The sequence below is a fragment of the Chaetura pelagica genome, unplaced genomic scaffold, assembly GCF_000747805.2.
Source record: "Chaetura pelagica isolate M959 unplaced genomic scaffold, ChaPel_1.0 scaffold83, whole genome shotgun sequence".
Classification (NCBI taxonomy): Eukaryota; Metazoa; Chordata; class Aves; order Apodiformes; family Apodidae; genus Chaetura; species Chaetura pelagica.
Window position 1 is genome coordinate 3,530,366 of NW_009952893.1, and position 25,676 is coordinate 3,556,041.

Consider the following 25,676-nt stretch of genomic DNA (forward strand, 5'->3'; position numbering starts at 1 on the left):
GGCGGGGAATATAGAAGAAGAAGAAGAAGAAGAAGAAGAAGAAAAAAAAAGATAGGCTCTTCAGCTGTAGGAACATTGGTAGCATCCATGCTTGCAGTTTCCTTTTCCTCACATATAAGATATTATTCTGGATAAAAAAAGTCAACTGCTTTGGGGTTCTGACAAACCAGAAAAGACAAGCTCATGAGGAAGACTGGTAAACTGAACGATGAAGTTGTGCAATGGAAACTTGGTAGTTCCCTCCTGGCACAATAGGCTCTTCAGCTGTAGGAACATTGGTAGCATCCATGCTTGCAGTTTCCTTTTCCTCACATATAAGATATTATTCTGGATAAAAAAAGTCAACTGCTTTGGGGTTCTGACAAACCAGAAAAGACAAGCTCATGAGGAAGACTGGTAAACTGAACGATGAAGTTGTGCAATGGAAACTTGGTAGTTCCCTCCTGGCACAATCAGAAAACCCATTCCCTTTATATGCATGATTAATAAGAGAATGTCAGCCTACCCTCCTCTATCACGAATCACAAAACGAGACGCTAACTTCAGAGACCCTACCAAAGCAAGGTTCAAGAATGTATTTAAAATGGAAAGAAAGTGAAGAGTGTATTACATTTTCTCAAGAAAAAGCATATTGAAAAAACATCCCTCCTCCCAAGGCATTATGCCCTTCATTTCACTTGGAGCTTTCAGTGTGTTAAATGCTTTTCTAATATCCAAAAGTGACCATTTGCTCTTCATTTGTACTAAAACTGTCCTTATCTCTTAAGAATGAGAAAATATAAATGTATATGAAATATACAGTCTTGAGAACTGAGACAGAATGAAAGAAAAGTCAGGATGTTGGGCATGTTAAGGAAACTACAGGACTCAGAAGTGCCATTGATGCAAGGAACCAGAAAACAAACTGCAGGCCTTTGTATCTAGTCAACAGCAGCTCTCCTGTGACATTCTTCTTCCCTTCTTTACTTTGGTTGACCTACTTAAAGAGTATCACCCTGAATCTTATTATTTAACCCAATTTATTTACTTTTAAATCAAGATTATTATATTCTTGTTTCTAAGATGCTGGTGTAATAAAAAAAATTCCTCTAAAATAAAGAAAAAAGAATAATTCTGTTAACTAGCATCAGTTATTTTGCTATTATGCATAGATAGCAAGAAAATAATGCAAGCTGTCTTAATACAACAGATTTCATCCATATTCTAAGACACTTATTTTAATCTTTCTTCCCACTCCCAATCTTTCAAGTGAGTTATACTTCAAGAAAATCTAAAAAAATAATTTTATCACATTGCACACATATTAAATATTTATTTTTCTCATGCTGAAATGAAAATACAAAGTAAAGACAAGTGACAATCACAAATCGTAACAGACTGATATATTTAATCTCCGAATTTTTGCATTTTTCATATAGTAAGGACAGACAACAAAAGGAAGAATGACAACTTAATTATGGTTTGGTGGATTTTTTTATTAATAGAAACTTTAAATCCTAGCAAAATGCTTCAACTTTCTTTTCATGCAAAAATAAAGACTCTTAGCCTCTGATGGGGTCCTAGTCGACACACGACTATTTAGCATAAGATCTATCCCATTTTTTTTCCCTGCTACAGCATAAAATCACTGAATTTTGCTATTAGCAATAGAAAGAGCTTAACTGAGTGCCACTGCAACTAACATAAAAAAAGGAATTAAAAAAATGTGAGGATGGATCTTTCTGATGTTTGAACACGACACCTGAAATTTGAGATATGCAGGTCCACCAGATGACGTTTATGCCTAAAAAAAAATAAAATCAAGGAAATCTCTTCATGGAAGTAATCTCTCACAATTTTTCCATATTAAACATAATTACACATTTATCATTTTTACATAGCAGACACTGTTACCAAATCTGACATATCTGAAAGTTTCCAATACTTCTAAATATCTATGTTTGAAAGAAATATTCTATTTCACCTGCCAATTATAACCGTATTTCTAAGGTCTTTCAGGATACAAGTATTTTTCTATTTATGAATAAATTGAAAGTATTATCTACCCTTTCACACCACTAGAGGGACCCATAAGCATTCTAATTTCAAATCTCTTCCCATCAAACCATTTAAGAAATGCATTGTCTCAGATTCATGCACATTTAAAAAAAAACATTCCAGCCTACTTTGCTCCTCTTTATGTTCCCCACTTGTTATTTGCATTTTAAAAGACTTGTAAGATATTCAGTAATAAAGTATATAATAATTTCACATAGAACTGTGATTTTGTTCAGAAGACAACTTCAGCAAGGATTTTAAAGTTGCATGTCAAGAGTACCGGTGTTTAAATCACCTTATTACACTTCATAGAAAGGTTTGAGTTGGAAGGGACCTAGTTTCAACAACCCCGCATGGGCAGGGACACCTCCTACTAAATCAGGTTGCCCAGGGCCCTATCCAACCTGCCCTTGGGGGATGGTTCCTGTTCCTGAAGATGCTTCCTGTCTTCCTTAGAAACACTATGAAGCCCTGCTTAGCATCACCGTAGGACACCATACCCCCTCTTCTGCTTAAAATAAAAAATTAAAGCCAGATTGATTTGGTTTTATAGTATTTATACACACATTCATACATTTTTTTCCAAATAACAACCATCACTGGAAAATACACTGCAGGTTAAGGATTGGTTAAATAAACATGGCTTTGCAAGAGTCTTCTGAATAGAATTCGAAAAAGTTGTAAAGTTTCAAGGAACTCTAGTAGTACCATAATTCTAATAAAAATTCCACAGTAGTTTTCAACAGATCCTCCCTGATGGAGATCAACTCCTAGGCATCACCACCAGCAAACCTAACTCCTGTCCTGAAGGACCTTACAGAACAAAATACTGTGTTAGCCAAGTGTAGTGCCACAGAGGCTAGAATAATTCAGGTTGGAAAGGACAGAAGAGCCTTCCGAGTGTCCTTTGGTCCAATTTTCTGCTCAAAGCAGAGCTAATTTGAGAGAAATTACTCCAAGAACAGAGATTAGACTACTTCAGTATGAACTAAATGCCAGTTCCCCAACGGCACTGCAGGCCATTACACGACAGCAGAATTATAAAGAAAACATTGAAAAGGTATCTAAAAGATTCTACTTATAATATTTCTGTAAACACCTCAGAGGAAGGATACAAAATTAAGTAAACTGAACAATGCCATTCCTGTGCTGGACTACATAATTATCTTCAGACTGCAATTATCTTAGGACTAGGAAGCAGTATATACAAGGCTATTTTTCACCCACAGAAATGAAAGAAAAATTCTATAATAACAAAATGTGGTTGACAGAAAAAGAATATCCCTTGAGAGTTTGTATGACTATCAATACAAAAGTCAAACTAGAAGCAGAGATAAAAACAAAAGAATGCTTGCACACTTCATGCCAAATTGTCCAGTGTTTAAAAAAAACCCCAAACCCAGAATGTGGCTGTGTCTTCTTCTAAGGTCAAACTTACCTCAACAATAAAACACTGAGTTGTACCAGGGCAAGACTCCAGAATGCACATGCTGTTTTACAGAAACTCGAGAAGAAATTCTAGATAAAATAACAATATAACAGAGCAAAAGAAAAACAGAAAAAATCTGTCCTTTATTTTGTCTTGTATGCTCAATTGGAAGCTTTTAACCTGCAATCTTTCTTAACCCAGCTCACCTCAAGCTGACTTTCCACTTCAAGTTTATCTTCACTGTTTTGTGTTGGCCAAAGCTGTATTTAGGGCATTTTGTGACCTCCTCTGGTGTGACTGCATTCTCCACATTAAACTGAAGTCAAAATTTCACTTACATTGAGCAAAACAATTTAATTGAATAAACTGGACTGTGAATAATTAGATGACAATTTCAGAATGCCTCCCTCACAGAAAGGCTGCTTTTACAGAAATCTCTGGAGTACAAGCTTTGCACTCCTCAGTGCTGGTATTTTCACAGGGAAACAAATACTTCATTCATCCTATGACCACACAGAAATCTTCTTGCATGACTTAATTCATTGTGAAACTCACCCTTCTTCACAGCAGACTGTTGAACAAGACAGACAATTACTCTTAACCAGATTCAGCTAGGTAATTCCTCCGTTTTCTTGAAATAAAAAGGGCATTCAACTTCATCTGGACTATGCTCATTTTCTCTCAACCTTTGGATGGTATTGTCAAAAGCATGATGAGGTGCTGTCACACAAAGATTTCCCCAATTGTTTAAGACAAGCCATTTGGATTTGAATTGTTGTCTCTTCTTTGACCTCTTGTCTCTCATACAAGGGAAATCTAAATCCACAGTCCAAGGTAAACCTTTACACTGACTTGTGAGTGAAAAACTGCAAAGTTCAAAACAACATTTCAAAAAGTGGATTCTAACATCTTTGCCAGGCATTCCAGTACCTGAAGGAAGCCTATAGGAAGTCTGGAGAGGATCATTTTACCAGGGCATGTAGCAACAGGACAAGGGGTAATGGTTTTAAAGTGATAAACCACAGGTTTAGGTTAGGTATTCAGAAGAAATTCTCCACTATAAGGGTGGTGAGACACTGGAACAGGTTGCCCAGGGCAGCTGTGAATGCCCCATCCCTGGAAGTGTTCAAGGCCAGGTTGGATGGGGCGCTGAGCAACCTAGTCTAGTGGGAGGTGTTCCTGCCCAGAGCAGGGGGGTTGGAACTAGAAGATATTTCAGGTCCCTTCCAACCCGAACCATTCTATGACTCTGATTTCAAATAAGCATATAAAATGTTCCATGAACTGCGATTTCCAAGTACACAGTCTGAAAATTATATACTGAAGATAAACTGGAATTTCTTCATGTGTTTGCACTCTTAAGAAAGAGAATTACATTTATCCATCACCTATAAAAGTCACCTTAGTTATTCCTTTCTTTTCCCTGCTAAGAAGGCTCCATACACAACTAAGGAGAATAACCATTTAAGTCTGATGTCATAAGTTTCCATCACATTGCTTTCTCTCCTGTGTGAAACACTATATTGTATGCAAGCATCAATCTGATTCAAAATTGAAGTAATTGCTAAATGTTTACAGCAACACACTGATTAACTCAAAAAACCCTTTCTTCTTTTAAAGGTATTTTAATTCAAAGATGTGGCATATTCAGTTATCTATGAAACACGAAATAGAGCCACATGTGTTGGCAACATCACCATCTCCCCATAGGAGCATGCTCTGACTAGACTAGGTCTTTTCTATTTTGGTGCAGATATAACAGGAAAAGTAAACAAAAAAAATACTTCCTCTTCAAAAAAACAAAAGTATTCAGTTTTTGTCTGGTTCTTCCAGACCTATATCCAATAAACCTTTCCTAAAAGGCAAATCTGAAAGCATTAATTTCAGTTGCATCTGCATAAGACTCCTCCCAGTATTTTTTTCTGTTTTCTTAATTACTCACTTTAGCTTCACTTTATTCATTTTGGCTTACCTTCCTCATTATAACATACTGTACACATCAACCAACACATTTGCTGTTGTTTTTTTTTCCCCAAGTGAAAAAGGGAATAATTGGGGCATATTACATATTCCTTTGTTTGTGCATGCTAGGAAGTCCTCATAAACCCAATTAAAGTCTCTTAACTGTGTTTATATATAGATATATATGCACAGACATATACATATAAAACAACAGCCATTACTGACAACCTCCTAATAGCAAGAGAACAAACCCTAAAATTTTACTGCTGCTTTACTTCTGAAAAAGGGAATATTTTTATACTGTAATTTACCAACTCTCCTACCAAAGATTTTGTTTTGCATCAACTTTTATCAACGTATTCTGCCAATACTGCAGACTGAATTACTACCTGTAATGTCTTTAGCAAAATTTAAAAAAAAAAAAAAAAAGTAGCCCCATTAACTGTAGTCTGTTGAAACCAACAGATAGAAATGAGTGGTTATACCACTGCTATTACTTTCTCAGTAACTTCCCTGAAAAGCAAACAGTACATGCTGGGTTATCAAGACAGTTAAGGGCCAAACTCCCTCCTTCTAACCTGAGGGGTGACAAGCAGATCCAGTGCTTTATATTCAACTCGATAAAATACTAAACTGTGTGCAATTTACTTTGCAACTGTGAAATATGCCCATCCACTGAACAAAGCTATGGCAGGGTACTTAAGGTAAAAATTTACTTCTGAGGAAGAAAGTTAAGTGGTTGCTCTCTCCTCTCCAGAAATGGCAGCTTTCAGCTGCTAACTTGAGTTTATGTCCATGGCTCCCACACAGACACAATCAATAGACCACAGTAACAGAATAAAACTCCTAATTCATGGCCCAATGTTAACCAATCACCAGCCAATATGAAGAATACAATCCTGGCTTTCTCTACTCCTCAGAAAGCAGTCTTGTTGAAACAAAAGTCTGTTTACTGAGCTATTCCTCCTGGTTAGCTCCTGCAATTAGCTATAAAAATGTGGCTTCTGGAATAACAGATAACATAGAAGGAAAACTACCATCCAACAAACTTAGTTTGATCATCAGTCAAATCCTGCATGTAATAATATTCAGCTATTACTGCCATACCACCACCTCTAGCAACAACAATAAAGACATTTTTTTCAACAACCACTTTAACATTTAATTTCTAAGAAAGTAGTTAGCATTAAAAATACTTCTAGCCTATTCAGAAACCTGAATATTCATGTGCCAGTTACACAACTCCTTGCTGAAGATGCAGACACTGCATCTTTAGGAAGAAACAGAAGTGATCTTAAAAACTAAATGCTAATAAACTTTACTTTTGTAACACTAGTTAAAGTTGCAAGTTAAAATAATGTTATGAAACAACAGTGATTGTAACAAAAAATAACCACAGTAGCTTCCTGAAAACAGAGTAATGTATTTCAAAAATCCAACAATCTTCAAACCTACCAATAAAATATTAAGGGCCTATTAAAATATTGGAAAAAGAAGAGCTGGACATCCTGAAAGACATTCAATTTCTTCACAAAACATCAGTAACAGAAAAACAAAATAACACTGAAGGACAGAAGTCAGCTAAGCAACATACAAAACGGCAATAAAGCTTCAACACAGCGAATGACAGACAACACACCAGTCATCTGCAAAACAGGTAAGCAACGACCACTGCAAAGTACTTTATTGACAGTAAAGTTAGTGGAAAGCAGAAAAAAGTTACAGTGAAACTTGGCAAACACCATGAAGGAAGCATATTCATGCAGCATTGATGCTCCGTATGCAGCTGGGGCAGGGGGGAAGCCAACATACAGATGGGTTTATTCTGCTTCAGCTGCAGAGACCCCTCTTCAGTCCAGTTTTTTGCCCCCAGCAAAGAAGAGCTGGCTGGGCTGGCTCCTCTCACATGCTGTCTATTACAGTCTGACTATACTATACTAAAACTCTTTTGCTTAAGACAATTGAAGATACACTGATCAGGACTAAATTAGCACTGCAGTGAAAAATAAAATATTTTACTCTTTTAAAAAACCAAATACTTCTGTATGTTAGTAGATAATAATGTGATAGGGTGAAAGATGGGGCCAAATTCCTTATGACTTGCAAAGAATCTCCACAAAGAGTCTGAAGTCAAAGAGCAACACCACAACAGGCCACAATCCTGAAGGGCAAAAAAAATAATCTGACTATAATATGGCAACTCTGTAAAGTGCCACAGCAGCTGATTTGAGAGGCAAGTTATAACCAAAGAATTTTTTGGGCCTCCTAGCAACATTCTTTGCTGTCATCAGACACCACAGTTGATGTTGCTAAAAGTTGGTGCCTGAGCCTGAACAAGTAGGGGCAAGATGAAAGGGTGTGAAAATCCTTGTCCTGATTAGTCATTATGTGCCTGATGCACAATCATCAAGATGGAAAGAAACAGCATGATGAGTACCATAGAAAACACAGTTAATTTCACAACAGCAATAATACCATATATGACTGCCTTTAAAAGGTAGTTTTTAATGCTTGTTAACATTTCACCATCTCAAGATTAAATGCCACGTATGTATAGATACATGACAAGACAAAGTTATGCAATTCATAAATCACATGCTGTTTCTACACAGAATTTTTTATATACCCAATAGAATTACTAAGACTTGAGATAGAATTCTTAACCTCTTTATTGAAAAAAAATCAATACTCTTCAAACTTTGTTTTCTCACCTATTATACTAGCTTTTGAATGAAAATGAGATTTAAATTTAAGTTATTATCTATGGTTAAAAAGAGTAACTTCAGTTAAGATCAGAATAATAATTAGCACAACTTCTGCCACTCATTTTTATTAAGAAGATAATTACAACAACCACACTTGTCACCATGAAGTAGTTTTTCTAGATGTCTCCACTGCATTCAGAGCACTTGGAATTTTGCTCATACAACCTCAGTATAGATGCTTTACGACACTTAATACATCAATATTATTGGCATAATTAAGATTTAAATTCCCTGCACTTTTGCTGGTAGTTATTAAAGCTTTTATACTTAGTTCTAACAATATAGATATTAAAAAGTTAAATTATCAGAAAATAATCTTCTTGTAACTGAGAAAAACTGTTTCCTAAACCACAATTTTTTTCAGCTATTTTCTTTTAATACTTTAATCTTCATGTAAAATTTGTCAAGGTCCAAAAATTTTAAGGCCGAGCTACATGTTTGAGTGTATGTTAATTGATTATTATCAGAACAAGAATATTGACATCTACTGTAATTCAAACTTCATCCTTGACCAGGCCTTTCTGATGCTTTATAAAAGCAGGGAAGTATTCCTCTCCACTGACTGTGTCTGCCAAGTAAGAACTCTCACACACAGCAGCAGCTGCATACAAGACAGTCTTCATTTCCGTAGGGATTCAGATCTAAATTCAATGAGTTTCTACTTATTTTTTCAAAACAAGAATCTGGCAGTGAGGGTTTTACTCTTATTTTTGGTAATGAAGTAGCACGGAAGATCTTCCTAAGTAGTATAAAAAATGGTCCTGCTATATAAGCTGCTAATCTTATTTTTAGAGGCTCAGTAGTTAAAATTAATGGAAGCCTTCCCTTATTTGTCATTTATCTGCTTTTAAATACTTACAGTGAAAAATACGGAAATCAATGTATGGATGAGAACCTCTTCTCTCTGTTTCAAATCCTGCCCGACTTCTTACTCGCACATCTCCTAGAAACAGGGTCAAGAGTGAAATAAAAGTGTGGAAGAGTGGCAGAGATAAAACGCAAATTAACATAGCCTGGAGGGGTAAAGATTCATGTACTTAATGGAGGAGGGTTATTCAAACAATAGGTCTATTTCAATGCTTTTTGTTCTAAAGGTGAAATTCAAAACAAAGTTTGAAGACTTGTTAAACATGCAATCGCATGCTTTCTTGTCAAAATCCCTCCTGCCTAAGCATACGGTTGCCAGAAGCATGTGATAAGCATTCAGGTGAAATTAGGAACAGCTTGCTGGACCAGTATGGTAAAAATGCACCTTAATATGACAAGAAACAAGAACATTAAAAGTCGATTTGTTCCTCAGTAACACATAAAACGATAACATTTTGTATAATACAAAAAAGACTCAGCTTCTAGAAATGGTAGCTTTTAGCAAATAAGCTAGTTACAATACGGGTTTATATTACATAATTGAATTTTCCCACTAGCGTTTACTTACTTGCGCTCAGCTGTTTGAATATTACACAAGAGCCTATTGAAATACCAAAACTCAGTATTAAAATTTTATCAAACTATTTTGTACTGCAATTAGCTTCAGCCTGAATCTTTTAGCATGCTAGTTGATTTCTACTTACGCATATTACCAACTGAAAGCTGATCAGTATTACTTTGTTAGGTATTTGTATGCATTAATTTAAGTAGTTCACATAGATTAAAAGCTTTCACTTAGAATCCCTTTACATTTACCAATTTGGGCAAACCTTTGAGAATCAAATGCAGTAGCTCTGCATTTGATCAAATCCTACAGAAAAAAACCTAAATTTAGGATGTGAAGATGTTCTGGTTTTTAATTGTTAAAATCCTTCAAGGTTTTATTCTCTCCTCAAACACAGTGATCTTAATATGAATCAAAACTAAATATTTAACACAAGGAACAAAGACTGATTTTATAAGAACAAAATAAAGATACAGCTATTTAATTTCCAGCAACTAATAATATTCTAACATCTTTTCCTCTTCTTTTCCAACCTGCTAACTTGTAATGCTGAACCAGGAAACTTCTCAGAAAGCAGCCAAAGACACTGACTAAAACTTCAGTAATATACTTTCAACACTTAACAGGTATCTTTCTAGAGATACATATCTATAACCACTGACACACCTATAGTGTTATCTTGTGAGGCACCCTGGAAGGACCACAGAAAAGGTAAGTAGATCCAGGGCTCCCCAGATAATCAATCTAGAGCTTAGAGATCAGTAAAACATACAAACTACATGTTGGTTTCCATTATTACTCCTTTTGCTTTTTTGAAACTGAAAACCTTTAAAGAGCTGCACGGGAAAGTAGCACAATTACTACCAGTAAATATTTTTCAGACCCTTGACAATATATTACTTATAAACGTTTCAAGCATTCATCTGAGCAGAGTGCAAAAGGCTTGGTTGTCTTGTTCCAGGCAATACAGAGGCAGCAAATTGTAGAACTCTTCTGTTAGGCACAAGCAACTGGTGAATTTTATTTCAAAGTAAGTTAATAAAAAAGAAAAAGGGAGGAAATTTTGGAAAAAAGTAGAGGCAAATGCATTAGTAGCTGTGTATGAAAGTATCAGTTTACACAGAGGAAAATGCAACTTTCATTACCTTTCACTCATTTATCTGGGAAATCAGTCATAGCTACAGCTGTGTGAATTATTTCACCAGCTGAATTAAAAGAAAAATAAAAAGAAGGTTTTTCAGTTGAGCTAATTTTTTTTTTTTTTACAGAAAAGGTGACACAAGTTCATGATTTATAATTAGTTTTCAAGGCAGTCCTAATTTTCAGTTTACCAACCACAATGTGAATTAGCAAATAGTTTAAGTTGGTGTACAATGTAGGTTTTGATGAACAACTTACTTGTTCCAAGTGTCAATAATACGAAAAGCTCACAGAAAAAATACTTGAGACTAACATGGAATTCTGCAAATAACAAGCAGGTTCATCTGATAAATGATATCCAGAAAATGTCTCTGCTTTGTTCTCTCTTTACTAGTACCTAGTCTAATATGTTAGATAGTATAACAGTATCCTTGTTACCCTTGAAATGCTCAAAGTGTTGTGGATTTTTGAGCAGGAAAACAAGAAAAACTGTCTACAAGTGAAATGCAGAAATGCAACTAATCAACTAACCACATTGTATCTAACAGAAATTACTTAAACATGCATTTAGTCAGCCAAAATAAATTACATTTAAAAAATACACATAGTAAACTATTAAAAAGACAACTGTAGTAAGAGGATGGTAAAATGAGTGTATTTACTTGCATACATATGAAATGAGAAATTCTCAGCAAGGAAAGCAATGTATTTTTGTTAAATATTTGGCAAACCAAATTATGTCTCCTTGATTGTTGTAGAAGTGGAGAGTATTTTGCAAGGAAACAAGATCTCAACAATGGATTAATTTTTTTAGACTAAATTTAGATTCATTCTGGAAAACAGTATCACTGCTACAGGACCAGAATTCATCACAGTAAAAAAAGTAGGAATCCGTACTGGGCCCAAATGAAAGCAGAAGAGCTGTCTCCGTTATCATTGTACAGAACTACTACATTTTTCGGTATTTCAGACCAAAAAAACTTTCTCGGAAAAATTGGAACAAGTAGAATTTGAAGATACCACGCATCCATCTGAAGTTTCCATGTGTACACAGGCATAAAAAGGAACAGTATCAAACTGACAGCACATTAGCACATTCTGAAATGCTGCTGCTGTTAGCACAGTGAGACTAATCTCCACTGCTTATATATACTTAGTCCCAAAACATCCAGAAACACTGGGCTATCGTTATGGTGTTCATTTAACCTGACCTGCAAAGAGGAGTAAATCTCAAACAAACCCACTTCATTGTGTTTGCATGTAACATATTTGCATTGATTTACTTGGAAAATCCTGCACGAGTTTTTTGTAACCCTATAACTTGGAAATTATACCACATGTAATCTTAAGGAAGAAACATGTTTGCCATCATAGGTAGCTTTTAAAAAAGGCAGAAGACATTTGATATTTATGTTTACTTTTATCAAACTTAAGGACACCAATACATAATTCCCTCAAACAACAACAGGAGTCCCACCTCAGAGCCAATTATTATCACAGTAGCTGAAAGATAATTAAAGTTCAATACCTAAACCAGATGAACTTGTAAGAAGTTTCATGTGTTAAACCTTTTAAAAAAATATTGTCAAGGTAGTTACAAAATCTCTTGAAACAACCAGACTTGCACTGTTTGCTTACTGGAAAAAGTTACTTGAGGGGGCAGAAGCAGCAGGAAGCTAACAGTTTTTATCTTAAGTGTCTCTTTAGCCACTCTGAAAAGACTCCTCTGTTTCCTTAGGGGAATAGATTCAAGTCCAGTATCTTAATGACACTGGACTTCCAGGAACCATTTTTTTCTCTTTGAGAGCTTCTGCAAATCCAAAGAATCAAGAAAAACATTTAAAAAGCACTAAGCCTTTCTTTCAAAATCTGATTGTATCTGCTAAATGTGACCAAACTGCATGACTACTGAACTATATAATTATTTCCAGAATACTTCAACGTGACCAGGATTGCTTGCATTTTTAAAACAAAGGCCATATATGCAGAAAACTCAGTTGAAGACTGAATAAATAATGGAAGAAGGAATGTTAAGAGGGAGGTAGGCAGCTACTGAAAACTGAAAAGAAATCAGGGCTGTAAAAAAACTTACCTTGAAACAGGTTCTTTAGCTCCTACCCTTCTCTGATTTCTGCTCACACTGCAAGGACAGATCTGATACTTACAATGCAGCTGAAATACCACAACTGACATCCCTGTGCATTAGGGTTACACAGCACATACTTCGTGCTACCCTAATACTCCAGTGTGGCACAGTAACAATGCAGCAGCTGCTCAGGGAGCTGAGGCCTTCTGGAGCAGGGGCAGAAATCTCAGATCACAGACGACAGCTGGGAGCAGAAATTAGGGCAGCCACCTTAAGGTAAAGCACCCAAGCCAAAGCCATGAAGTTGTGAAGAGCTGGATTCCCACAAAGAATTACTTGCTTCAGAGATTAAAGTTCCTATTGAATTTGTTGGAGAAACAGATGACAGGTCAGCCGAACATGCCAGAGTTAAAGCAAAAGGAATACAACAGAATAAATGCACCAGAGAACAGTGAGCACTTGCATTACACAACAGCTTGCCTCCACTGTTTTCTATTTGAAGCAACTGAGACCTCTAAAGGAGAGTAAAATGCCCCAGTTTTACCCAAGAGGTGCATGCTCACCAACACAAGCAGTCAGTGTCCTAGTCTTCCCATTCCATGCGCTGTTGCAAAACTTTCAGGCAATACAAAACAACAGGAAAAAGAAACCAATGAAGCAAAGAAAAAACAAGAGTATCAAGATTACACTAACGCACTTAAAAGAAATGTTGAGAATTCCTCATAGTTGCTGAGAGAAGTAGCTGACTGAGGTGATGCAGATATATTAGCCCTTCCAAGGTCTTTAAAGAAAAATTCTACAATGCTGCATCTGTATTTTAAAATAGTAAATAAGCCACTTGGGAGTGGCTTAGAGTGTATTTTGGGAACAGGGTATGACAGATGAGTCATTAGAGTCAACACTGTTTGTTTATATCGACACTGATTAAGACAGAGTTAGTTGTTTACTTTGTGTGCCCCTAAAATACGGTATTTTAAATTGAACCTGGAAATACTACCATACCATAGGTATTTCCATTTACTTGGGGCAAATTAACTTCCACTGCATTCCCACTGGAACAGCCTGAAAGCTTTACAGGAAGCAATGCTATGGCCAGCATAACTAGAGGTAGAGGGATGTGACCTACATACCCTCAGCTTTATATTTTTGGTCTGCTAAAATTAACACCTTATCAAGGTACAGTGTATTAGTACATATAGTCTGTTAGGAATAATAACCATACAAGTAAAAGGCAAAACCTCCCATTGACTGTGCCTAACTTCCTGTTAGGTACAGTTGAGGATTCCTTACAGCTTCCTCTGCTAAAGTGTACTAAAATAAATAACAAACAAACAAAAAAAAAAAACCACCATTACACCACTGTATGGGAAACACAATACTTCACATTTCTTTCAAAAAACCTAATTGAATTTATTCATTCTTAAATCTACTTTGATAAGAAGATTTCTACATATTGATGTGTCCAACTGTTCAGCTTTCAGGCTGGTGTTTTTTACAGCCAATGTACAAATATAACAGTAATAAATCTGTAAATAGTTGCTAACCTGTACACTATAGCATAGGTAACATTTGGGAAAACAAAGATCACTAACAAATGAGAAAGTAATACAAATTTTACACACTGATCCAAACATCCAGTGAACAGTGTTTTACTTGTTTGTCCTTCCCCAGCCAAAGTTAGAAGAGATCAATCCTTTATAAGTCTTACTGCCTCTGAATGACTGGCATCACTGAACAGCAATCAGTGCCAGCCAAAGTTACGCTACTCATTACAAGCAGCAATCCCGTAGTCTAATAAATTAACTCCAATTAAAGAAAAAGTGAAAATTAACTTATGACATTCCAAATATATTCCAGTTATGCCCATGAGAACTGTCAAAGAAAGACTTCCAAACAAATTAGATTCTTCCCTCAGTATATACGAAGTATATATCCCTCAGTGTATGTACCAAAAAGCACAGGAAGTCATGCATTGCTTTCCTCTTGATTTGAGCATTATCACAAACCCTTCTGCAGAAATTATAGGCTTAACTACTTTCTGATACCATTAAACTTCCGAAGCAGCAAAAGAAATCAGATTATTCTCTCCAGAAATTAAGAATTATTTTCTTACAAACTGAGTTACTACCACTATCAGATTAATTTTAAAAAGATCAAAACACACTTATATACTTACAGTACCTAATTCAAGCTTATCTGTGCATCTTTAAAATATATTAACACATGTATCCCCTGTTGGCAAATGAATAGTACTACATTTTTAGGATTTTGAAAGTTTTAAATAATTGTATTTTCTAATTACAGCACAGAAAGTTATTTTTTAAAACCATCACAAAATCAAGGAAACAAAACTACCTCTGGCCTGAATTTATTTGCTTCTTATTATTAGATCAGAAAAATCACATTTTAAAGAATTCTACTGTTCATCCTGCCAAAAAGAGGATTTAAAAATTAAACTTCTGAAAACTTAATAAGCCTATTTCAAACAGCAAAAAAAATCCAGCAGCTTTTTCAATAAACATTGAGAAGCTAGCATCTTTCGTTCTCCTCCTCTTAACAAATCTCCAAAGTAATTATTAAAAAATCCTTTAGTAGACAGTCAGTGCTACAGTATTAAAAACTTGACCAGCTTAAAAAATAAAAATCAAAATAAGTGCAGAACAAAAATGTGAAGATGCTAAGTCAAAACTGGATTTATATATACATACGCAGAGGTATGCCTACATACATAAGTTACGACTACGAATTCATATATACACGTGTACACACACACAAATAGCTTACAACCTTAAATTCATAGAGAACATAGTTATGAATTTCTGGGGACTTTAATATATACAATATACAACTAAACTGAAATTACTCAGGGCATAAAAAGACATGTTCTGGCTGATCTAGTTGGAGCCGGTTAAGAATTTATAATCACTAGCTGCTGATGTTCACTGAGCTGTGTGAGACATCACGCATGCATTCATAGTCCATTTTAACACAAAATCAAGCTCAAAACGGCTTAAATTAAGCAGCACAAGTTTGCAGTGAAACAGACTTCAGTGTATATACACAGTCCCCATGCCATCTGCACCACCAGCAGCCTCCAGAAGAGTTAAGTACTGAATCCAGCAGCCAGATCTGCCTATTTCTCCTCCCAGTAACTGAACTTAACTCCTCCTTCCACGCACTCACAATCACACGGGGTCTCCCCCAGATGCTTGCCTCTCCCAGCACTGTTCTTCAATTTTAATATGGCTTTACACTTTACACAGTTGCTACTATGGAAACATTCTTCAGTAAATTGACCAAACCACTGGCCCTGCCACACATCCATTCCCTTCTCAAGTCATCTTCTGGTGTTAGTAAGTATTGTTTAAAATAATGTAATAATTTTAAGAACACCTTGAGCATTTCATAGCCTCAGTATCAAAGGTTTTTTTATGTGCAAACTCTCACACAAATGTTCTCTAAGCCACAGTTTTAACCAGAAGGATACCATGTAGAAGTGATAAAGTCCATCAGAAATAAAGATCAATCGTGAGTCACTTGGATAACTAAACTTCTACCAAACACAATCTGCTAACTATAAAAAATTTTAAACTCTTTTAAATATAGGAGTAAAATCATCTGACACGATGGTTAACTCAGAAAAAAAGAAAAGACAAACCACCAAAAAAACCATGTAAACACAAAAGAATCTAACCAGAATATTATGCAAGATAAAGGAAATTATAAACTTTAGAATTCAATACTCAAATGGGAAAAAAATATAATTCTTTAAAATCAATATAGAGCTGGTATGCTTACCTAGCATACGAATGTACAACGCAGTCTGATCAGAGCTGTCATAGGAAATTGCTCCACGTCTCTGAAAAAAAAAAAAAAAAAGTATTTCATGGAAATTAGGGTTAGAACTAAAAGATTTTTAAACTGAAATAAAGTATCAGTTGCCCATTTCCAATTTAACTCTTAAAATTAATTTTGGAAGTTGAATATGCACCTTTTGAAATGGAAATAAACACTGATTTTATTTTAGGAGAGGACAAAAGAAGGACAGGAATTGGTAGTGCAGAGATTATGAAAAACAGGATCAGAGTGTGGGAAAAAATATCCCCTCTAAATTTCTTTCCAAACGCTCCCCAATCATTCCTCACATCATTAAGTAGGCACAAAATAGAAGTGCTCCTCACAGCCTTCTAGAATGTAATAATTAAACGCTTGCAGTTCCTGGTTTATTTATTTACTTTTACCCATGGGGTATTTCCATCTTTCAAAGCTAAAAGTAGTTTTGAAAGAGGTACAAACTCACATGACACCATTAGGAATTAAACGTATATCCTGCAGGGGCAGAACCTGGCAGTCACATGCAACTTTCATTCCATGCAGTACCTTCTGTAGGCAAATCAAGGTAACACTGAAGAAGGATGTAATACCTAACAGTATTTTTTTAAAAAATAAGTGGTATTTCACATTTGATTGTAAAAGTCTAAAAGCACTATCACGTTATCTGTGCACAACATTAAGATACTCCCATAAAGGCTGTATTTCTTACCTATACAAAATATGTATAGGTAAGTCTCCCACAAGTCTGATGAATGGGTCCTCTAATAGTCAAGAACTGAGGGAATGTTCTCCTAGTTACACAACACTGGCATGACCTAGCACCCAGCCCCACACCTTGCCTTTACTGTACACTTTCATCACCTTCTGCCAGCTTCCCGAGGCCTTCATTCATGTTATTTCTTAACCCTCGGATCATCTCCACAATCAGACTTAATTTTTGCCAGTTCACAACACATGTTCTTCAAAGAACCATGACTATGTATGAATATTAAAAACTGACTTTTCCCTGTCCACTTCTTATTTACACTGAGGACAGTGACATTCAGTGCCACAAAGGGTTCTCATATTCCTTTGAGAACTTCAGACAAAAGACAGGAGGTGAACAGTCCCTAATTTTTTTCCCTGTGTAGCAGGAACAACAATACAGCAGGGACACAGAATAGCCTGAAAACGTGCAAGTTCAAAAGACGAGGAAAACTAAACCATGTTAGAAAACAGGACAGAAATACAGGTGTTGGCTATTGGAAGGCATTCCAAAATTTTTTTTTAAAAAAAAAAAGGGACAGAAAAATTATCTCTAAGGCAGAAAAGACAAAACTGCTTACATGCCTCTCTGCACAGAACTAACTGAATGCACACAAAGACTAGAAGATTAATAATCTTTCAGCATTATTCGTACAACTGACATACAAAGGCTTCAAATCCAGAAGTTACACTATTTTTTTAAACATTTTTCATGTTAAAAATAGAGAAACTTTCACTTGAAGTCATTTTTCCAAAGGTAAGCTTAACATTAATTACAGAAATTACTCAAGATCTAGCTCCAAATAGGGTTCAATTACAGTAGCTGTTGTAAAGACAGTAAGAAAGACAGCACTTTTATGTTGTCTTAGCTTTTGTTTCGTATTTCCTCAAAGTATTATAAACCATGAAAATAATCCTTCCCTCAAAATATGTTTGTACAGCATTTCTCTGCCAAAAAGTGATGCTGACTTCCCACTAACACTTTCAAATCTCTTCATAGAACCTACCTTTGAACTTCAGCAAATCTCAGCTGAGTATCTTTTCAGTAGCCTGGAACATTTCATATCACTGACTAGGCATAATCAGTGATATAATTTAGTGCTAACTTGCAATTTGCACCTGTCTATCACAGATTTCTGGACATATTCAGTACTGTTCTGTAATCTAATACAGGAGAAAGCTAAGCACACATGTGGCTAGATGAACCATGCCCAACTGGGGCAATACTCTCTGAGAAGGAAAATATTATGAAAAAAATGCTGAAAAATACAAACTTTTGATATGTTGATTCTAATATACTATTTTCTCTCTAAAATATTATTTGCTAGATATAGTATTACATCCATTTATGTTCTCAAACACAAAGCATATTTTAAAAACAAACCGGTTGCTTATACAAAACAAGTGATTTCATTCTGCAAGGGCTCTGAAAGATTTCATAAGAATCTTTGATCAAATACTTTTCTTTCAACGTTTTATTTCCTAAGGAAAAAGAGAATGTATTGTGTAAACCTTATTAATGATACTTCAAAAGTAGTAAGAAGATTCCAGCTAATTTTGCTAGAAGAGTAGAGGTCCTAAAGATACTTCATACAGTGAAATTTGTTAAATAAAATAGATATGAAGAAAACACTTATTAGGAAGTTCCATCAAGAGACAGATACAGGGTGAGTGATGAGTGGCCAGACCTCATATCTTTAGACCAGGCAAGTAAGTGAGCTACAGATAGAAGAAGCACTGTGGTGGGCAGTCAGAGAGAGGAGGAAGCTAATGGCACAGAGGTATTTAGCAACTTGTGATAGGTAAATTAAATATTATGTTCATCCAGCCATGTATAACTTTGTGTCAGCTTACACTCCAAATGGGTAATGGACTGTGTGCCACAGGTAAAGGCATATCACTTGTTTTCCCACTTCAAATAATACTGTCAGTGTATTTGTTATACTACTACACCACTCTAGAAAAACTAAAGAAAAAAAAAAAAGGTAATTTAATCTTCTACCAAGACATTAAGACTATACTTAAACTAAAATTTTTCCTTACTTATGCAGTAAAGATGACTGTAGCACATACTGACTCAGCCTGCAGAGATCTCGGCTAAAAATATTACGGACAGAGCTTCACTTCTAGCACTTCAAAGCATCACAGTATTGTTGATACTGTTAATATTTTTTAACTCATTTAGCATAAAATTTTATTTCTAGATCTCTGCCACCTCTCTGGTCTGAGGCTTTGTACCTGTTAATAACCATAAGCCATACTGAACTCCTTGACACACACACACACCCCGTACAAATTTCAAACAAACAGGCAGACAGAATTACTCGTGCTCTAACTGAAGACAATTCTAATGTGTTTAGGCAGGTTCCCTTTTAAAGCACAGGGACTGCTTAGTCCGGTGGGAATATCTGTTGGATTTCAAGTGATTAAACAAATTTCTCCAATGATTAGGAAAGGTTCTAAACCACTCCGCTCCTTCCCAGACACGAGCAGAGCTATCTGAACTGGGTGGGCTGTTTTGCTTCAGCAGTGAAGACGTGTAAAGATTACTGGGAAACTGAAGGATTGTTTACACTGGACTTCCACTTTGAAAAACTCAACTTAAATTTCAGTTTCATATCTAAGTGTCATTTATTCTTCCAAAGGGCAATACAGTAAGAAAAACTGTCATTTCTCCTCTTATTTTTTCACATATTTTTGGAAAGTGCACAAAAGTTCTTCAAACCAAAGTGGAAAATCCATTAATTCTTTAAGAACAACAATGATACAAGGACTCCACAGAAACAGGCAAAGGAAGTATCTACCAAAAGATAGATTTAAGTCTGCTCTGTCAGAAAATCTTTTCACAAGACTATAGGAAATTATTAGAGGCCCTGCAACAGGAATGACATGCCAAAATAGCACACGTGTCTTCAAAGGGAAACTGCTTCAGTGATGCTGAGGAGTAGAGCAGATGCATAGAACACATGGAAACAGAGCACCTGCTGCTGTTTGTGCCAAACAAACGTTTCCACTCATGTATCAGTTTTATCACTAGGACTTCCCGATCCAGTTCAGAGCACCACACCAGCATTACTGCTGGGCACTTCATTTCAGCAAAAGCCAGCTAGCCAGCTTTCAGATTGTCAAGTGAAACAACTGCTGGTTTAATTCTGTAACAACAGAAAAAAACTGATGGAGCTGTCAGCCTTCAGTATCCAGTGCCTCTCCTCAGAAAGAACAACCTACGCGTTTTGATGGAGTGCAAATCCCTTATTTTGCGACTCAGTTGTTTATTCAGAAATGAGGAAAGAAAAGTCAGAGGACAGCAATACAGCCAGTCTTGTATTTTTACCTACTTGGCTTTTCTGCCCAAGTTATTTGCCCAACAGTTAGAGGGTTGTTTTCAGAAAGAGAAAGTAAGAACAAGTTTGGATAAATTGTTATATCATGGTAACTGCAATTTGCTGGTTTTGCTGCCACAAATACACACACTTGGAAAGAATTCATGATTCTAAGACAGTTTATCAATTAGCAGGCCTTGGAATGACAGATTAGTTAGACCAGATTTCTGGATTACTGGATTCCAAAAAGTGAGAATATTCTTTATCATAATTCTTTTACTTCAGTAATAATTTAAAGTATCATACTAACTTAAGATGTCACCAAGATTTTTATCACAAAAGCCCTGGAAAAATGTTATTTTAAAGCACTTAAGTAACTGTTGTTGAACTCAAGACAAGCCACTGCAAAACAGTACTACTGTTTTTGATAGTTCAAAGCAGTATTTTGAAAATTTATCAAGCCAGTGATAAGAAAATGTATTTAACTTCAGGAGAGCAATACTTATCTATAAGAATAAGACACATATCCCCTTCAAATATCTGAATGTTGCAATTCTACTATTTTCTTCCATACAAAGCTATTTCATTATTGTCTCCCAAGATGGATGGCAGTCATTTATAAACTTAGCTGGTGGTTTAATGACAGATATAAATGTAACGGATATCTAACAAGCATCTGTAAGGCTTTTTCTTTTACTCTAGATATAGACCAAATGGCATAATAAGATTTACCCAAAGCTTTATCAAAATAAAAACTTTCATATTTAACAAAAATATACAAAAGCTTGAAGATGTATCAGAAAAGATAGCATAGTCAAAAAAGTGTAAGTGATTGACCTAAGTGGGGACAAAAACACACAGGGATACTACCTTTAGAAACTAAATGAGAATGGCAGAAGGACTCAAAACCAACAAAACTAGGATTATTTAATGTACCCCCCCCAAAAAAAAAAAAAAAAAAAAAACCACAATGAGCACATTTAAAAACCCAACCATACATAAAAGAGGGTTTTATGTTTAACTATATTATGTCAGCTACTTAACCTTCCTGTTTTTCCCACCTTAACAGAATCTTTGACCAAACTGAATTATAGACATAACCCTTAAGTAGGCTTTTTGTGTCGAGATTCAGAAAACCAGCAATTCAACAATGTAGCAACAAAATGCAGGTGACTAATTAGGCTACCAAACAGGCTGTAAAATTTTGGCATTTGGAATCTGCCTTCAGGCACAAGTGAACTTCCATTAGGGTATCCTGGTCTTTTTCCTGATGTGACAACAGTTATCACAAGTGCTAGCAACTTAGCCAGACCGTTTCTGCTTTCAGCAAATTTACAACTGTTATTGCCAATGACTGAAGAATACAGGAACAGGTACTTTTTTCTCAAAACAAATTCAAATTCATTAATTGTATAAAAATGTTTAAATAGTGTAGTGATTAAAAACCTAGATATAAATGCATTAATTCTGACTTGTATTTTTTCTCTTCTGTTTCCCTCATTCTCTCCAATGATTCTGGCTCTCCTCCACAATCCTGAACTTAAATTTATTTCCCCTTTTTGAATTAACTCAAGGTTAGACAGCAAGCTATGCGGCAAGGAGCCTGGTCACATGTCCAGGCACCAATTCCACCTACATTTACTACCACAGTATATATTATGGGGACACTTACATCCTTTAGAATGATAAGAGTAGGAACTCCCAATTTTGTCTAACATTAGCACATTTTTTCAAAGCACAGGTATCTCAAATGGAAAGGCTACAAAGCAAGCAAAGTAACTAGTATTCCACCTAAGCAAACAAAACTGGTATTTCCACTCCTGTAACCCTGAAATCAACAATACAAAAAGGATATCCTGTCCAAGAAGCAAAACACTAATATGTATTATTCTCATTATGTTTAAAATTTATTTTCCTTGTTTTCACAAGGCCTTTAAAGCACTATAAAATTGCAGATCTGTTAGTAAAGGAGGCACATAAACCTTTGCCATTCAGAAGCCATTTCAGATCCCTTTTCGTGTCCCAACTGGCACTGCTACAAACACACTCTTCCCACTTCAAGGCAGGCAAAAGTTGAGAGCTACAAAATCATGTACCAACACTTAAGAAACACAACCTTAAATGATGAATGATGTGTTTCCAAAACAGATTAGATTTGGAAAGAAAAATAAGTACTTGCGAGGTTCTTAATGACTGGTTTTCTCTCAGGCTACTTATAAACCTGGTGAATCAAAACAGAACAATAAAATGGCCTACCTTAGAAGTAATCCATTTGATAAGGATCAGAGCTAAACACCAGATCAATGCAATTCCCATTGGATCACCCCGAAGACCAGAAGCATACTCTCCTCCCCGTTCCCCGGCAGTGCTGAAAGCTGTGCCAGGGTGTCAGCAGTGGTGGGCAGAGGTGCGGCAGCAGGCAGGAGCTGCCTGCCCCAACAGCTGCGCCCAGGCTGCCGTCACAGGGCGGCCCAGCACCCAGCTCGGTGGGAGCAGCGCTGCCCCCCCTGCCAATCGCTGCCAACTCCGGCTCCAGGAGAAAGTTTTACAACCAGAGGTCACGGCAAACAGTAAAGCCTTCCTAAATCCTACCGAAATGCTAAAAGAAATTAAAAACCACAATTACATGCTTTTATAACCGTATTTTGACACTGCAATGCTTGGTAGGCTACAGGATCAAACTGTCACTACTCAAACCACCTGAGCTAATTCAAGATACTGCCCTGTCTCTAAATACTAACAAGGCCCTGTTCTCATCAGGTTCCACTGCACCAATATTCACAAGTTTCTTTCATCTCCGAGACCTGGAGAACTGCTGTGAACTGAACTTCAAAACATATGAAACATGAAAGAACATTAATGCACTGAATACATGCAATCATTGAAGCCAACCATGGTTCTCTAATCTCTTATTTTGTCTATGAAATACCAAGACATCCTTCATACCACCTTTCTAGCCACACATACTCATGTCTCAACTGGCACGTTGCTTCCTTTTATTCCTCCCAAGGCTGAACTTGTCTTCAGTCCCCTCATCCCTGGCACTTTCGGGGGTGGGAAAGCAGGCTGACCTCCTCTAAGAGCACCGATTATGCAGCCAAGCAGTCCTACGTACTTGGTGCACCTTTGAGATTTAAATTTTTGTCATTTTAAGATGACAAAAAATGTTTCATTTCAGAAATACAAAGAAATCTTTAATAGCTGGGGGGGAAAGCAGCTACAGAGGGGAAAAAAAGAACCAAGTGTGGGGTTATTGAGTTTAAAAGGATGAAGCTGACTAGTTGAAAGGAGAACAACATGAAGATCCTGCTCTCCCTTTAATTATTTATTGTAAGAAAATCATATTGCAAATTCCAGTATGTGCACAAAACACAAAAGTTAGCAGGGATTTAGTAAAGGAGTAACTTAAGCACTGAGAAATTAGTTTCCTCCTATTCACAGGCACTGGGGACAGATACCACAATGGCTGTTTACTGAAGGAAGGAGAAAACTCAGTAACTGGGACAGGGCTTTTGGTTATTAAGAATCATATTATAAAGCGTTCATTCTGGCTTTTAAGATATAGTCATGATCTCAGCACCAGATGGAGGTTACTACAGCACTATTAGACTGCAAATGTGTACATTCTGCTCTCTCCCCTCCCCATGCCCCTGAAAACCAGTCAGGTAAAGACCACAAGCAGGAACATTTAGGTATCTCACTTAATAAATACAGTGCTTATCTAAAGGTCTGTCAAGTTCCACCCAAAATACAAACTCTTATGGAGGTAGATTTCAAAACCTTACCATCTCCAAACACCACTTAACAAGGTTAAGACCCTCTAACAATTAGTCATCACCAGTCCAATGTTACTTTAAAAAAAAAAAAAACACAAAATAAAAGGCATTAGGCTGTTTCTGCATTAGCAATTTGGCACAGCAGGAGCACATCAAAACACAGCTGCTCCTGAAGTCTTTACGCTCATATTCTATGAAGCCCAGAAGGTTTATTTTGCAAGTCACATTTACTCAAACTTCCTGAACCAGACTGTACCACAGGACATTCAAGGCTGCCAAAAATGACCGTTAACTGGTCAAACTTCTATGAGCCTATCAAGGGTTAGAGTACATTAGTGCATACAAGGAGTGGAATGGCTTTGTGTCTTTCGAAAGGAGGCTACTTAGCTCTTACCCAAACCACTCTGGAAAAGAAACAAACGGGCATGATAAACAGGGTCAATTAGGTGATTTGCTTCAAGACCAAACTCTTCTCCAATTAAAACTAACACAAATACAGTCTAATACTCTTTTTAAGGTCAAGCATTTCTCTCTGTCACCATTATTTTCGATCCCTGATCATTCTTCTGTTTTCCTGTCTCTAAACACATGGAGATGTTCTTGAAGTGTGAAGACCCTAGGCACATGGAGCAAGCCTTTCTTCCACTGATATCAGAAGCACAATTTTTTTTTTTCTTAGAAAACAGCAATATGAAGTAATCGCCCTTTCCTCTTTTGTCCTCCAATAGTAAATGTTTTAATTAATTAGCCACCTAGTGATCTGCGAGGCTCCACATGGAAACCCATTATTTCCTATTAGCGCATTCTGTTACTTGGTACTTCAAGTGCAGGATCCCAATTTTACTTGCGTATTTCTAAATATCCATCTGTTCCAATCCTTTTTTTTGTTTTAAATAAATTTCAACAGTCCTAAAAAATGAGTCAGTGTTTCCTTACAAACCTCAGTAACTACTGTATCCACAGAAGTGTCTTTAAATGCGCCCCTCCCCCACCCCCCCAAACATTTCAATAACACCTACAGGAAATACAGAGTTGAAATAACAGCACCATATTTCAGACATTATTTGGTCTCATATGATGCTCCCGGTTAAATACAATGGAGCTTCACAGACCTCCATCAACACAGGTTTTAATGCAGAAGTTTGAGG

The 25,676-nt window shown here is 36.2% G+C and overlaps 1 protein-coding gene across 1 annotated transcript in view; it reads right to left on the reverse strand.

The window, feature by feature from the left end:
- PDE7A (phosphodiesterase 7A) overlaps positions 1-23,068 on the reverse strand; it is a 41,172-nt gene extending 18,104 nt beyond the window's left edge. Inside the window, exons 1-3 of the mRNA XM_009995549.1 lie at positions 23,009-23,068; positions 16,650-16,710; positions 9,053-9,136 (exon numbers count right to left, since the gene is read on the reverse strand). Of these exons, the coding sequence (XP_009993851.1) occupies positions 9,053-9,136; positions 16,650-16,710; positions 23,009-23,068 (205 nt within the window). The remainder of the gene's footprint in view (positions 1-9,052; positions 9,137-16,649; positions 16,711-23,008) is intronic.
- Between the last annotated feature and the right edge of the window lie 2,608 nt (positions 23,069-25,676).